We start from the raw sequence: 17,070 nt of genomic DNA, 5'->3' as shown, positions 1-17,070 counted from the left end.
TAGATTTAAGTGTAACAAGTTTAATATTTATATATATGTTGCATGGATGTATTGTTTGATGTTTACTTTTTCTATTGTATCTAATTACTTGCAATATCCAATACAAGCATATTTAAACAAAAAAAACATTTTTTCTTCTCTTTCTCTTTAGTGTCATATATTACAAATTATTTGACCAGAAAAGCATAAGGCTACATACATACGTCCAAGGATTCTTGTCCGATCATTGCTTCAGGGCTGATATCGGACGAGAATCTGACGTGTGTACAGTGCAGGCGTGTACTGTCCTGGCAGATCCATGAACGACAAATGACAAAAGACTGCAATACAACAGAAGGGGAGAGAACACAGTGGGGTGCTGCTTGCTTGTTCTCTCCTCTCCCCTCTCCATAGAGCAGAATGGCGCTGTATGTACAGAGCTTGTTCATGCATCTTTCAGCCTTTTGTCGTTGGAAAGGATTGTGAAAAATCCTTTCCAATGACAATTATCGAGCATGTGTACACAGCTTAATTCAAACCAACCAATTAGAATCATTAAATTTTTGCATAAAAAACGACATATATCCTACAATTAAGGCTTATTGGTAATCCAAATTGTATGTGTGCATGTATGTAATAAACAAAGAGGAGAGCTACAACATGAGCATGAGCATCACATTATTAAAACATCCGTTAAGCAAAGTTTTGTGTTAGTCTATCCTTCAGAACATAGCATAAAATAACCCAATAGGGGCTTTATTGCTTTACTTCAAAAAGATATTATAAAATATATTTGGCAGCGTTTCTGTTAAATGTCATGTATTCTCATTTTATAGGAACCTCTGGCTGAAATAAAGTGGATATCCAACTTGCTGTACTGTCACAGTCTCTGTTCACTTCTATGGAAAACCCAGCTGCCAGCCTGTTAGGATAAAGATGGGGTTTTCTTTAAAAATAAAACCTTTTTGATTCCTACCTTCTATCCCCCTTCTAGAATTTTAGGCTTATGTTTTACCAACTGTAGGTGTCTTGGGATGAAAAGGGTTGGTGGCTTATTACAAAAACATTGATTTACGTTATGGTGATCCTGCTTGCTGTTTTGTTTTCTACAGATTTGGGCTTCATGCATGTATAAAAATCACTCATGGGAATCAATTAAATTTGGAAAACACAGTAATACTAAAAGCACCCAAAATAAACATTTGTTATAGAAGGAAGAAAATATATTACAAGCAAAATATGTAAAAATAAATTAATAGACATTGCTGTACAAACCAAGATTCGTGATAATGCAGCCTATACCAACTCATGAACATTGTCTGATGGCTATAAGATATTACTGAGTAATAGGAAAAAGTGGAAAGTCATTTGCAGTCAGGGTTAGGGAGGAGCGAGCGAGTTTTTAAAACTCGATCTCGCGGCGAATTTGGCCGTTCTCCCTTACTGAAATTGTAAGCGAAGAACGGCCGATGTAAACTTGCCAAACGAGATTGAATTAAAAAAAAAAAAAATTACCGCAGCGGCATTCATTGATCAGCTCAGTGTGCGATCCCCGGCACTAAAGGTTAAATGGGGACAAGTCCCCCTACTCAAAACCTCTAGTGCTGAAAGCTAAAGCTTTCCTCAGTCAATCAGAGAACACTGGGGGTTTTGAATGGGGAGACTTGTCCCCATTTAACCTCTAGTGCTGGGGATTGCACACAGTATTCCCAGGGCTGCAAGAATGATTGCAACCCTGGGAATCCACTGCAATCTCAGCACTAGAGGTTAAATACCCTCTAGTGCCGGGGATCGTAATGATTTCCTCGGTCTTCCTATGGTTTAGCGAAATCGGTTCGCCGAAATTTTGCGAAGCCATCAGAAATTTTTGCGAGAATGCCAGAGGCATTCTCACTCATCCTTGGTCAGGGTGCATATTGGTTAAAGTGGAGCTCTGTGCAATATAGAGGAATGCTTACCTTCTTTTATGGCAGCTTGTGTTCTGTTCCTCCACTCTGTTGTGTTAGGCGAAGAACAGGATCTCCCAAGTCATCAGTGGGCGCTAATCATGTATTTTGTGCAATGGCATCAGAGAGAGGAGTATATAAAGACCATTTGAAGTCCAGGAAGAAGAGGAGCTTTGGGGAACTGGGTATCACATATGGAACTAGTGGGAAGAAAAAATGGGGAAATGGATTAAAGTAGGTATTGCTCTTTTATAATAAAAAATTAGAAAAACATTCTCAAATATGTGCTGTTACAATTAACACTGCTACAATACCACTTTGTCTATACAGGATGTCTCCTTGCTAAGAACTTTTCTGCAATAGAATACGTCTTTCCATTTCCGTGAAGGCTTCTTTTGCATATTCCCCAATATTCCAACACTCCTTTCTCTGAGAGTCAAGGGTCAGCAGGTACATTTAAATCTCTAGTGAGACCTTGCTGTCCATAGAACTAGGTAGACCTAGTCTTCTAACAGTACAAACATTTTTTTCCAAAGGAGGTATCTAACACTACTCTGGGAATATTCCCCTGCATATGACACTGGGTATGTCTTTGGGTACAGTTGACTTGTTCCTTAGGGGGCAAAGGGAAAGATGCAACATATATCAATCTAGTTATCAATATTTACTAATTCAGAATTAGCACAGAGGCAGTCTAAATAACCAATCTTCTTCTTTATCACTGCTACTACTTATCCCTAAAAAATAGTCTCATGCCCAAAACATAATGTTTCCTTATGGAGTCTTGTACAGTGCTCTTGAGTTATTGCGTTTTTTATGGCAGTTCAATTATTATTATTATTAATAAACAGGATTTATATAGCGCCAACATATTACGCAGCGCTGTACATTAAATAGGGATTGCAAATGACAGACTAATACAGACAGTGATACAGGAGGAGAGGACCCTGCCCCGAAGAGCTTACAATCTAGTAGTTCAATGGCCCCATTCTTATTTTGCCTGTGGAGTATTGAGTGGATCATTGTGTGGGGTATTCTGAGAAAGGTGTGAGATCATCCTACATTTGCTAAATATTCATATACTCTTTACATTACCTAATAAAAAACAAAAGTCATATCCTATCTCTTTACACATAGAAAAGACCATGTTACACAGGTATTGCAATATTTCATCAGTGGAGCAAACATGGAATGGACCTGATCCAAGATTAAAAACATTTGCTAACAAATAGCAAATTACTTTTAAAAAATCCATTCCAAGTTTGCTGGATCATCCAGGTTCACTGATCTAAATGTGTATCTTCTACAAACCTGGCCTAGTGTGTCAGTATTCCTGTTCTATAGAAAAAGGACAGATGTAAAAATATCTGATTTAATATATCTCTTCAATTTTCATTAATCAGCAGTCCTGAGAATACAGAATGTGCCCAGGAGGCCTAGAGAACAACAAGTCCCAGCATACCAGCATGATAAATCTTCACTCCAGAAAAATATAAAACATGGTATACATTAATTTAAAAAGCAGTGGATGTACTTGATAAAGAACAAGCATATCTACATAAATCTTAATATCAGACTTCTGTAATCTTCTGTGAAGCAGAGATGGTGGGGGGTGCAGCAGTAAATATCCATTATATTGTCCTTTGCTAACCACATATAGCCAGCCAAGCCCATAAAGTTCTCTCTGATTACCAGAGCAGAGTTCATTGATTAGAGGAAAGATGGTGTTGTGGCTTTAAAATAAACACTAATTTTAATAATTGTGTTCCATCTGCCAGCATCAGAGTCGTAAAGCTAGTGGTGCACAGAGCACATTACTGAGTACATCACTCCCTAGATGTTGAGAAGTTTGGTGCAGCCATAGCACTGCTTTTATTTAAACTCTTGAGTTATTCAGGGTTCTTACTATTCATGGTGCATTTATTCTAACAATGAGAACATGCTTACAGTGGGAGAGAATGCAAGGTGACTTCATCAATGTATCACTGTTTATTTATTGCCCAATCAGCAGGGATTTTTTTTTAGCAAAATGTTGAGGATCTGGTTGTGCTATATGGCAGGGGTGCGTGGATGACAAAAGCAGCCAGGTCACATATCTGTATTTTATGTATTAATAAATATACTATATATATATATATATATATATATATATATATACAACTATAGATATATTTATATATAGTATATGTATATGAAAAGTAAATTCCCTACCACTATGATAAAGGGAAATCACTAGGAAGACGAACACTTCCAAAAGTTACATTTTTCTGATCCTCCACTCCACTTTGCGGGTCTTGCTCCCACCTAACTGTATCTAAAATGGTCACCATAAACATAATTCTGTTGATAAAGCAAAGGAAAAAAAACATACACACAGAACAATTCCTTGCAGGGCATTAGCAAAGCCAAATTAAACCAGTAGTTCCACTGAAAGCAAAATATTACTAAGGCTAGGTTTGGACCTTGCTTTGGGATTAAGCGATCCCACATGGCTAGCAGTGGCTTGGACTCGTAGTAATAGTTCTTAAAGAACCTGTCTGTTGATTTGGCAGGGAGAAGTAGTGTGTTACTGTACAACTACCTGTGGCCCCTATTCATTCTCTATGGGGCTGCCCAGTGGTATGCACTGAACAACATAACTAAGATTTTTTTATTGTTTTTAGTTTCTTTTTTACTTACATTATTTAAAGCTATTACCATGGGTGACATTTATTTATAAATAAATATTTTCTGCAATTTGGTTGCAAAAATATTGGCATAAATCATTCAGCTCTATGTGAGACCAAAATTATAGATTTTAGTTCCGCATGATCGTGCTTCCAAAAAGCAACTGTTTGCCTGTTTTCTCAACTGTGCGGCAACTGTGAGCGTTTCTAGTAATCTAACTTCACATCTGTCCCAGTACTATCTGTATGCAAGTTGCATGATAAATTAGAATTTCTGCACCTGTACATTTTAGTTCTGTGGCAGGTTTAGGGTCATATTGCAAAAATGGTGCTTCCAGTTGTGGCAGAATCAGACAGACTGTTGTAATCATGCAGAAACACATCTGTTACTTTGGTTGCATACCTGACCCAAAATTAGGTTGGATTCACACCCCTGTGGTGTGTTAGAGCATGTGCGTTAATATGCATTGTGTTATGGCAGCATGTTCATTTGAACGCATCAAATTGCACAACAATGTACCATTTGTACTGATGCAATGCAAACCTGTCGGCAAGGTGCTCTGGGTCTCATTTAGAAACAGAACTGCATTGCAAGTACATATTCAGATAGACCCCGGGTTACATATGGGATAGGGACTGTAGATTTGTTCTTAAGTTGAATTTGTATGTAAGTCGGAACAAGTACATTATTTTAAGAAAATGCAATTAGGACAGATGTTTGTCTCAACATAATATTAGGCAGCGTAGTGTCTGTCACAGTATAAAATCCTCACTGCGGGTTAACCACAAACAAAGCAAAAAAAAAGTTTATGAAACCTACACATTCATTAACTTCTGGAGCAAGCTGTGCTTTGATATGGAAAAAGAAACAACTGCAGAGTTTGTCTTGGTCATTAAAGATTTACAAGATGTTGGAGAAAACTTCATCACTTAAGATCACCCACAACCTCAGCTGTGTTTAGCAAATTATTTTTTCTGCAAGTCATGCAAACTATTTACCTCCTCCCCATCAAGCCTCCATCCTGCACACGAGCCAGCAGGGAAGCTTTGTTCAAATCTAGGAGTCGTCTGTATATCTGATGTCCTTAACTCAGGGATTACCTGTATATATATATTTATATATAATTTATATATGTATTTATATATATTTTATATATGTATTTATATATATTTTATGTGCATTTGTAATGGGTGTGTTATTGCCATGTGTTAATGTGTTAGTGTTGTAATAGTGTTCTTGAGCCCTGTTATCAATTTTGTACATAAAATACGAAGCTGCTTTAATCAAAGTGTATCAGTATTGTATGGTTCTAATAAAGCTGGTCTTTGCAAGAATGCAATAAAAATAAGTAAATTTTTACAGGGGAAACAGAATCACTCTTGGTGAAAAATTTCATCAGAAGCTACTCTATTATACAGGACATCATTTTTCTTCTTTACTCTCATGTAACCAGCTTGCTTTTCCTCCTTTGGAATAATGCTTCTCGGCATTCCCTCCTGCAAAATGTTTTATTAGAGGGACATGCATAATTTAAATTTGAAATATTTACTTCAATAATTAATAATATTTCTTTTTACAGTAGGGGGGGAATATCAATTGTAGTTGCAGACAGGGGCGCAGTTCCGTCTTGCGGCCACTAGAGGCCGACGTGGAGCCAGCGAGCCCTGGGAATAAATCAGGCTGGGCTCACTCGTTTGTCCTTCAGTGGTACCCAAACACAATTGGGAATTGGAGACTTCGCAGGGAAGACACAACACTTGCTCCTGATCTGCTTTACACGAAGCTCCTTTTTTTTGCATTTTAAGGCTGATCACTGGATTTTTATTTATTTCTTTTGTATTGTTCCTTGTTTGGATCCTAGCAATTGCTGTGCAAATCCACTGGATGCTGCTGAGGATCATCTCTTAGCCTGTAGATTGGTCCAGCTGAGCATTAAATGGGGGAGAGAAATCTCTAAACAGTCATCATCATCCCTTTTTGTCAATATGACAGTCAGCTGAGGACATGGGAAAAACACACACACAGCAAGCACAGAACAGGTGGATCAGATAATACAAAGCAAGGAAGCTGGGCTTTTTTTTTTCTTACAATTCTTCTTGTCTGCCTTGAGTCCATCAACTCCTTCTATAATAAAATCCTGGCTGTGTGCAAAGAAAAAAAATCAAATTCACAAAGAAGCATCACTCCTAACTAACCAGCATAGTAACCTCCAAGCCAACAGATGCCTACAAGAATGGAGCTGTAAGTACATGTTTTAAAAAGGGGGGAAGGGGGTCTAGGAGAAAATCCAGATTAAAAAGGGAAAAAATAATCTTTTTTTTGTATTCCTTGCTACATCAAAACATCATTAGTCCAGTGATGTTTATGGCCAACATTATAGTGATGCTTTTTTTAGTATGGCATTAACCTTTTGCATTGCTACATTATTACATAATAAATACTACAGATCACCAGGGAGCTAGTGTGTTGTAATATGTTTTATTTTGTTGGATACAATGATGTTTGGCCTGTGCAACAATTACATGAAAGTGCTTTGGTTGATACCTCTCAGAGCTGTACAGGGCTGATGGTGCTTTCACTTGTCTGGGGAAAAAACCTGTAGATACCGCAGCACCACTCAGAAAGCAAATTAAATGAAACAAGGTGACACCAATGCTTTGTAACACAATCTAAATATCATTGTTATTATTACTTTGCAGTTAGGAAACAGCAAAATATATAATATTAATCAGGATTTGTAAACAGACTGATGTTTCAAACAAAAAGCTCAACGAATGGTTAAAGGGCCCTTGTCCAATAGAACTGATCGTCTCGGAGTCTGTGTTTCCATTTTTATGGCCAAAAAAACTGACCGTTTCAGATCTTACGGGTCTGTCCATGTTATAGCTCAGGTCTTTGGGAGTTCTATGTTTCCATTTTTATGACTGATAGAGCTGATCAGCTTGGACCTTTGGAGTCTATGTTTCCATTTTTATGTAACTGATAATCTTGGGTCTTTTGGGGGCCTATGTTTCCATTTTTATGACCAATAGAGCTGATTAGTTTAGATCCTAGAGGTCTGTTTCCATTTTTATTTCCAACAGGGCTGATTATCTCAGATCTTTCGGGGTCTATGTTTCCATTTTCATGGCCGATAGACTGCTAAGATCTGAGAATTGGAATAATAGATTCCTAAAATCTCAGATGATGAACTATATGTTTCTATTTTTATGTCCAATAGGGCTGATCATCTCAGATCTTTGAATATCTTTACATATTTATTCTTATTCCTGGTATACATGATAATTCAAGATCGTAAGGGTCCACTATTATTTATTTGTTTTTGTTTTTTTTATGACACACAACTTTCAACTGAGAGTTCCCTTTTTTTTCCTATGTAATGGGGTAAAAGTTGTGTGATTCTTGGATGGACGTATGGATAATAATAGACCTGTTACATTCTAAAGCTTTAGAAGCTCTGCCTGATTTATGAAAACAGGTGGAAACATCAAATAGTTTCTCATGACAACCAGATTCACAATCTGATGGGTAGAAACCACACTTCTGTATCCCTTTCCATAAATCAGCATGACTGTGTTGAGAAAATCACATACAATTTGTTATGTATAGTTTTTTTTTTATTTATTTAATATGTGCAATGTTTAGTAATCCAAGGCAACGGATTATAAATGATCTGTCATGATTGTACCTACTGGAAAGTGATGTTTGATCGATTGCTATGGGTAACTAATCATTGCACTTTTTGTTTAGATAATAAGTCTATGCATTGGGTTGGGAAGTGTGTTCCATCTAAGCTGCCATTCATCATGTGACAACATTTGCTACAATAGGTGTGTGTTTATTTTTTTTTTGTCTTATGATTTTAACCCGGAGAGAGAAATCTATCCAAAAATAGCAATCGCTGGAATTGGTAATATATGGTGGAGGTTTAAAGCTGAATTTTAGGAATAGGAAAATAAAACTTTCTGTGTAATGGAGTTCTCCCTGGCACTGCAAGGGTTAAATGCTAATGTAGGTCTCTCCCTGGGGCCACCATGCTCCTCTGTGATCCAAGGCTCTGAGTTGTGGCTGGGCCCTTGGCGTCCTCATTTACAAAGCAGATTTATTGGTTCTGTATTGTGCGTGATGACGCCAGAGCCTCCTGCGCCTGCCATAGAAATTGCGAGGGACCCATTGCACACAGGAGGACCTCGCAGTCGCCGCATGGAGCTTCAAGGGCCCAATTGCACAGAGGAACCCTCAGGAATGAGGTAAGTCTTTTTCACATAATTTAACATTGATGGTGAATCTCAAGTTAACACTTATTTTTTATATAGTTTTGGATACAATGTGGAGCAGATAAATCAATTTTTATCGGAGTCCTGATTGTAAAGTTTGTCCTGGTGGCCATTTCCACTACAGCAGAAAGTTGGGAGATATCCAACATCTGTTGTCCCTGGAACAAGTTGTAAGAAGACACAAAAAAAAAACTTACTTACCTTACACTTACCTTTATTTTCAAAAGCCATTGATCTCAAAAGCAGAATGTCCCACACTGTCCCAGCTTCCTTTTTCTTTATGGCGTAAATCAGGCAGTGGGCCCTGCCATCTTTTTCCTTCTTCTTACATCACCCGATCTTGCACTTTGCAGGTGCAAGATTGGGTGGCATTTCTTCCTGAAAATGTGAAACAAAATTGCTGATCTCACTGGGCATGAGTGAGATTGGCACTTTTTTTATTTCACATTGCAGGAAAGCCCTTTATAACTCATACCCATTATCGAGCATGTACATAAGGAGCAGTCCCTGGCCTGAGCAGGGTCCTCTCCTCCTCCTGTGTCACTCTCTGTATCTGTCTGTCATTTGCTACCCCTATTTAATGTACAGCGCTGCGTAATATGTTAGCGCCATATAAATACTATTTATTAATAATATTATTAATAATAATCATATTTAATAATATTATTAATATAAGTTTCCCATTCAGTCAAAAGACAAAAATGGAGGGATCCTCTTCAAAAATTGTAAAAAAAAATAATTTAAAATAAAAAACATTTTTACATTATCTAAAAAGGTTTAGCCACTCTTTAATATGATGCTAAAAATGTAGTGATAGGTTTGCTTTAATGGTGACACTTGTTCCAGAGACAGCTGTCAAAAAACAAAATTGCCCCTATTATGGGAGATTTTCACTAACTTCCTGGGACAGAAAGTGTGAGGAAATTTCTCCAATGGTATACACAACATAAAATAACTTTTAACCCTTCCTTACGCTTTCCAAAACTGAAATAAAAAGTTTAGGCTTGACATTCATTGTAACCCTTGCAGTGCTGGTGTAACCCCATTGCCCGGGTATTCTTTTATTGTTTAGCAGTGACAAGGCCTAGGTTGGAGCCCGTTGTAAAGTGTCTTCCTCTCCCTGTTTCTTCTGTATTTCAGGCTGACAACCTGCGTGATGTGAACCAAAAGGGAGATGCATTATGTTGTCGTCTTTCCCATGGAGACCTATTACCGTGCCCTGCTGTTATTAGTGACACGCCACCTGCACATGGAGGCCGGATACAAGTCACCATGAGGACTGCAATTTCCTCCACGGAGTAATGGCCTCCACCTCCTTCCCCCCGGCACCCCTGGCAGCTCCGACAAGGCCAAATCTCTTCATCACCATGATAATATTGACTGTCATTGGCGGACACAGGCATCCCCTTGCGCTTGTTTACCATCTCACGTGACTACAAGAAAACAAAAATCGAATAGGATAAAATCCAATATAAATATTTTTATTTTGTAAAAGTTCAATGGAGCCGACAAGCATTTCCACCCGGCTTTGATCTCCGAGGCCTGACGGTGGATTAGACGGGGGAGAGCCGCCTTGTTTCTCGTGCTGGAGTTTGGCAAGTGGTCCTTTCTTCTAGGACAAAATACCTCGAGTGAATCTTTTATTCTTGGCTGCGTTCCTTGCAAGTACTGTAGCAGCCTTGATTTTAAATTCACAACACAAGACGCGTCTGGATTTAAGTCATTGGATGGCAGCGATATTCTAAGTTTATTTTTTTATTGACCTGGACAAGCCTGGGTGTTTATTACAACGATGTGTTGGCCTAGGAAAAAAGAGGCTCTAACAACCTGTTGCAAACTTTGAATTGATGTGTTTGGTGCACTGAAGACAGACTACTTTGGGTGCTTTTTATTAGACTGGCATGGCTAGGTGGAATGTGAAGCAGATATTGGTCACACATTGTTGTTACTACTACTAGCAGAGGGCTGCTCAGCAGCTTTATACACAGGAGAGATGGAGGTTGCCATGGTGAGCGCGGAAAGTTCCGGCTGCAGCAGCCACCTGCCGTACGGATACGCGCAAGCTCGTGCCCGCGAGCGGGAACGCCTGGCACACTCGCGAGCGGCCGCGGCGGCTGTAGTCGCGCAACAGCAACAACAGCAGCAACAGCAGCAGCAAGCCGAAGGCGGGAACTCGGGGGGCGTGGCTTCTACTTGTCAAGGGAATAGCAACAGCGGGGGCGCGGGAAGCTCGAAGCGCGCGCCCCTGTCACCTCAGACCGAGCAGCCGGCGGCTCAGAGGAGGAAAGGCGGAGGAGGAGGCGGGCACCGGCGCAGCAAGTCTTACTGGCCCCTGAGCGGCTGCAACAGGTGGAGGAGCCGGCACCAAGCAGCGGGCAACGAATGCAGCGGAGGCGCCGGCGGAGGAGGAGGAGAAGAAGACGGAGGCACCTTCCCCTCGGAGCTGGCTCCCTGCGGCTCTGAGGAGATGATGCTGAGGGAAGAGGAGGAAGAAGAAGAGGAGGACGAGAAAAAGTTTTACCTGTGTGAGGAGGAGCGGGGCGGCCGCGGCAGGAGGAGCCCGGTGGACGGCGGCTATCACCCGGTTTACAGTGAGTTCGAGTGCTGCGAGCGGGTGGTGATCAACGTGTCCGGGCTGCGCTTCGAGACCCAGCTGAAGACCCTGTCACAGTTCCCGGAGACTTTGCTGGGGGACGCCGAGAAGAGGATGCGATACTTCGACCCGCTCCGCAACGAATACTTCTTCGATCGGAACCGACCCAGCTTCGACGCCATCCTCTATTACTACCAGTCCGGGGGGCGGCTGAAGAGGCCGGTCAATGTGCCCTTCGACATCTTCTCGGAGGAGGTGAAGTTCTACGAGCTGGGCGATGAGGCTCTGCTGAAGTACCGGGAGGATGAGGGCTTCGTCAAGGAAGAGGAGAAGCAGCTGCCGGACAATGAGTTCAAGCGTCAGGTGTGGCTGCTCTTCGAGTACCCGGAGAGTTCAGGTCCGGCCCGGGGCATTGCCATCGTGTCAGTGCTGGTCATCCTCATCTCCATCGTCATCTTCTGCCTGGAGACCCTGCCTGAGTTCAGGGATGACAAGGACAGCTTGCTGCCCCCGCTGGGCACGGGGGAGGATGGTTTTGGGGGTTACAATAGGACCCTAGGGGCCCCTGAGAACGCCCACACCGCCTTCAATGACCCCTTCTTCATAGTGGAGACTGTGTGCATTGTGTGGTTCTCTTTTGAGTTTGCCGTGAGGCTCTTCGCCTGCCCCAGCAAGCCTGGCTTCTTCAGGAACATCATGAACATCATTGACATTGTGTCCATCCTGCCTTACTTCATCACCTTGGGGACCGAGCTGGGCAACCAGCAGCCCCCTCCCCAGCAGCTTCAACAGCCCCCTCCGCAGGGCACGGGGCAACAACAACAGGCCATGTCCTTTGCCATCCTGAGAATCATCCGCCTGGTTCGGGTCTTCCGTATCTTCAAGCTTTCCAGGCATTCCAAAGGGTTGCAGATTTTGGGGCACACCTTGAGGGCCAGCATGAGGGAACTGGGGCTTCTAATATTCTTCCTTTTCATCGGGGTCATCCTCTTCTCCAGTGCTGTGTACTTCGCAGAGGCGGACGAGCCCACCACACACTTCCATAGCATCCCCGATGCCTTCTGGTGGGCGGTGGTGACTATGACCACAGTAGGCTATGGAGATATGAAACCTATCACTGTTGGGGGCAAGATAGTGGGTTCCCTGTGTGCCATAGCAGGGGTTTTGACTATTGCACTACCCGTGCCCGTTATAGTTTCCAACTTCAACTATTTCTACCACAGGGAAACTGAGAACGAAGAGCAGACGCAGCTGACCACCAACAGTTCTAGCTGCCCTTACTTACCCACCAACCTTCTCAAGAAATTAAAGAGTTCCACCTCTTCCTCTCTGCAGGACAAGTCAGAATATTTAGAGATGGAAGAAGGGCTCAAAGAGTCTCTATGTGTCAGAGACAAATCCAGCCAGAGCACGGGGAACGGGAATGAGACCATTAAGTATAACTGTGTGAATTTAAAGACTCTGGAAACTGATGTGTGAGACTTGTTTTTGGAACTTTCCTTAAAGTTTATGCATTGACGAGTGCAGTGATATAAAATCGAAATATGCAAATCTAATCAGAAAAAAAAGAATAGGTTTCTGATTAGATATGAAATATAGTGGCTTCCTCTTGTAAGAACATCCAACTTTGGGACCAGACGCAAACAGAATGATTCTAATACAGGAATTCTAGTGCCTGTTCTTTGGCTTTGTTTTTTAAAGCAACTCTCATAAGCCCAAATACCTGTGTTTACACGCGGTGTTATAAAGCCTTTTATTTCATACAATAGAGTGGATCTTGATGCCTTGTAACTGCCGGGCATTTTTATTCTTTTAAAAGAAAGAAAAAAAATATGCTCAATATGTTTATTTTTGTGTGTGACTGCAGTGGATTAAAGATGCCCAGTCAGCTAAAGTTTACTTTTTGTCTGTCCAGATATTATCATGTCATTTTTTTTAATGTTCCATTTTTACTCCCCAAATTCCACATGAGAGAGATTTTAGTATAACGTGTATTTTGGCATAGATTACGGTGATGTCAGTTGTGGTACAAGACTATCTCCTAGGTGGTCGTACCAGAACTCGACTGAATGTTCTTAGAAGAGGAATTTACCAACGGTGTAAACTAAATTTCTTATATGTGGAATCCACTGTTACTGTTCTTTTCATCATGCTTAACATATCATGGAAAACGGTAGACTAAAGGGTATTAAAGTTTAAATATTTATATATTTTTAATAGAATGCAATTGTTTTGCACAGATAAGAATTAAGGGGCTGTTTTTAACTTGATGTGATATATGCGCTCAAAGATAACAAAATAGCTTTCACAAAAAAGAAAAAATGTAATCTATATTTTTAGTAGCCATTACCGCATTTATGGTTAATACTGTTTTAAACGAGCCAGCAAAAATACAACATTGGAGTGCTTTTTGACAGCTCTGTATTTTTTTTTGTCTGGTTCAGTAAAACTAGTCTTAACAAAGTCGAATTCCCTATGTGACGTAAGAAAATTCCTACCTATTCATTCATTTGAGGACAGCTTCTTCAAAGAGTTCAATACAAATTGCAATCTGTAAGGGCTGCCAATTTACATTAACCACTGCTAACAGGTAATACTTAGAAGTGACTTCTACATCTGCATGTTGAACAGTGATAGGGAATGCTTTTTTTGCACTACAGTCTAACCTGGATAAATAACAGATAAAGAGACTTCCTACTGTGAACCATTGATGTATCTTTAAGGGACAATCATTACCATAAGATCTCCTTAGCAGCCTTTTTTAATTGATACATGTTGTAAACGATCAACACTGCTTATATGGAGTGTGTTTAACAGAAACCTACAATTCTTAGAACAGCTTTATGCACCAATATATGGCATGCTATATTTATTATTACAGAATGCTTCATGAATGATATACTTAAACAAGGTGACCATAATTCTGCTGATATCCTAATAAGTAGATCTCTCATTATATTACTTACATAGTTATTAATCTGCCAAAATATTGTTGCATTGTATATGGGCCTTAATATAAAACAGATACATACCAAAGCCCAAATAAGTTTTATTGCAGTTTATTAGTAAAGAAACAAAAGTTGCTTGAAAGCTTCTACCTCCAACTAAACAATTGTATTTTTACATATTTTGATGTAACGTGGATGGTTTCATATTCATATTGCTGACAGATCACGAAATTAAAATCCTGGCCTATCTTCCAGGTATATCTTATACTTTTGTTTGGGAAAGGATAAATGTGATCATGTGCCTAACATTCTGTTCTGGTTTACAGTTGGCGGAGTTTTATACGTATGTGGTTTTATATGAAAGCCACAACATTTATTTAAATAAAAATATATATCCAGTTTCATTGTTTAGAGTAAACGAAGCATTCCAAAATATGCAAAGTGCAATTTAGAAATATTTAAAGAGGTATGGGTCTTATATTACTATAGCACACTAGAGCCACTTTGTCCTGGAGCTATTTTGCTACTAGGTGGGGCTGTTGCAATTTGCAGATGTGTTGCATTGTAGTCCTCCCTGGCAGGTAAAAAAGGTTAATATAAAATGAGGTATTTGGATCCAGAGAAATATTTGTGGAAATTTAAAGAAAAGCTCATGCTGCCATGTTTGCAATATGAGTTTACAAACAAAATACATATCTGCATGTAATGAAAGTGGTACGTAATGTTCATCTCAATCCAACAAGCTCCTATTTTTCACAACTGTGTGGAAACCTTTCATATTTGTGAATGCTAGTTTCTGCAAACATGCTTTTTTGTGAAATGATTCTTAATAAATTTCCATTGATAAATAAAATTGGTGGCTATTGGGTAAGTACAGGGTTATTTTTGTTTTGTTAATTTACCAGCATATTTCCACCTCAGTATGTATTATTTTCATTTCAGCCTCATCTCAAAATACATTTGTATGTGAAACAGAACTGGAGATTAATCATGAATGAGATTATTCTCTTTTTTTTAAGTGTACACTGTCATGTTGCAATCATGCATTGCAGGCAAACTAGATTACAATGGAATTAAAGCAATGTCTCCAATGAAATGTATTTATTGTAGTTTTATTAATCTTCACAGTAGAGATATATCACATAAAACATGATTTATTGGGGTTGATGTACTAGGAGTAAGGCATGCTCAGGTTTAAAGTGAATTTTCACATAGATTAGTGAATGAGGTAAAGTTGTGCTGACTAATTTCCTAATTCATTCAGTCACAGGCCTGCAAAGACCCATGTATGCAATTCTTGCCTATGATTGGGAATTTGCATTGTCACCTTTTTACCTTGTTTCTTCTTATTCAGTAAGATGAGTTTAAATTCACTAAATTTATGAAATCATTGCCAATATTTATTTCTGATAAATGTCAAATATATATATATATATATATATATATATATTAAATATTAACCCCATTTAATTACAATTATGCAGTAAAATGTGTAAAACTTACTGGATCAAGACAACCTACCTCCAAAGTTTTCTTTTGTTAATGGTTTTCAGGGAAACTGTTGGCAGCAGGTTGCATGCATCCATTCAGTCATTTTTTTTTAAATAAACCTTGCTAAAAGTTTACAAGGCTGCATTGTGTGGCCAGAATTAGGCTTTATACACTACACAACCTGCAAAAATGTGTTTTTAATTGTTTTTTAGCATTACATAATTATGTGTGTGAAAATAAACAGAGGGGTCGAAAAATGTATATTTCTAAAATCAGATGTGGGTGCTACTTTGAGCAGCTAACGTATGATTACATAAGTCAAACATGATTTATAGCTACCATTTGATGTCTATATAAATCTAGTAATAAATCTTTCATGAGGATATTTTTTTAGTTAGAGTATGTATACATTTTTGGGCTGCTTTGTATGTGTGTGTTATATATATGTTTTGTTTCACTTTTGCATAGACTTGAAACTATTTATGATAACGTTTTTATTGCTATCTGGGGTCATGCTAAAGTGATTTTTTCTCACTTTCATAGCGGCTGACAGTCTTACCAGACAGAAAGTGTGGAAAAGTCTGCAACACAGAAACAGACAGTAATAAAAAGCTGACAGAAGTGCTAGCTTTCTTTCACACATTTTATTTCTGTGTTGCCGTTGGAGATTTTCACCATTTTGTCTGGTGAGACCATCAGTCACAATGAAAGTAGGTGAGAAGAAATTGCATTTATCAGTTCCAGATCCCAGTAGAAAACCTTATTATTGTCATCATGACAGGTATAGGCTCCTATGAATTCATGGCTAGTAGTAAAAACCTGACAAAAAACATATTCTAAGGAAAATGGGGGAGTTTCTAATAATTCTTGTTAACTAGCAGTCAAGTTGACTCTGTGACTTTAATACCTTCTGGATTATTGACTAGGTACAAGTATGTAGATCATATGTCATCTGCTTGTTTGATCTGTATTAGTTACACCATTTTTAAATTAGGAGGATCAGCACGACAGTCAGGCAAATAGAATTTGCAGAATTAGAAGTCAGCAATGACTGCCCAAAGCCTAACTCTGAAGAGCTGTTTTTGTTTTATAATATTTAAAAGGTTTTTAAATATTGTTTTATTTAAAATCTTTTTTCACAGTAAGGTTCAGTTATCTTTTACCTCCCA

The 17,070-nt window shown here is 39.2% G+C and overlaps 1 protein-coding gene across 1 annotated transcript; it reads left to right on the top strand.

Moving 5' to 3' along the window:
- The first annotated feature begins 6,299 nt into the window (after positions 1 to 6,299).
- On the top strand, positions 6,300 to 15,506 carry KCNA4 (potassium voltage-gated channel subfamily A member 4). Its single transcript, XM_072421851.1, has 2 exons — positions 6,300 to 6,833; positions 10,010 to 15,506. Exon 2 carries the CDS (start codon positions 10,863 to 10,865, stop codon positions 12,939 to 12,941), a length of 2,079 nt encoding a protein of 692 aa, XP_072277952.1. The 5' UTR covers positions 6,300 to 6,833; positions 10,010 to 10,862; the 3' UTR covers positions 12,942 to 15,506.
- The last annotated feature ends 1,564 nt before the right edge of the window (positions 15,507 to 17,070 follow it).

This window comes from Pyxicephalus adspersus, chromosome 9, assembly GCF_032062135.1.
Source record: "Pyxicephalus adspersus chromosome 9, UCB_Pads_2.0, whole genome shotgun sequence".
Classification (NCBI taxonomy): Eukaryota; Metazoa; Chordata; class Amphibia; order Anura; family Pyxicephalidae; genus Pyxicephalus; species Pyxicephalus adspersus.
The sequence above is the reverse complement of the archived record's forward strand: the minus strand, read 5'-3'. Positions and strand labels throughout refer to the sequence as shown.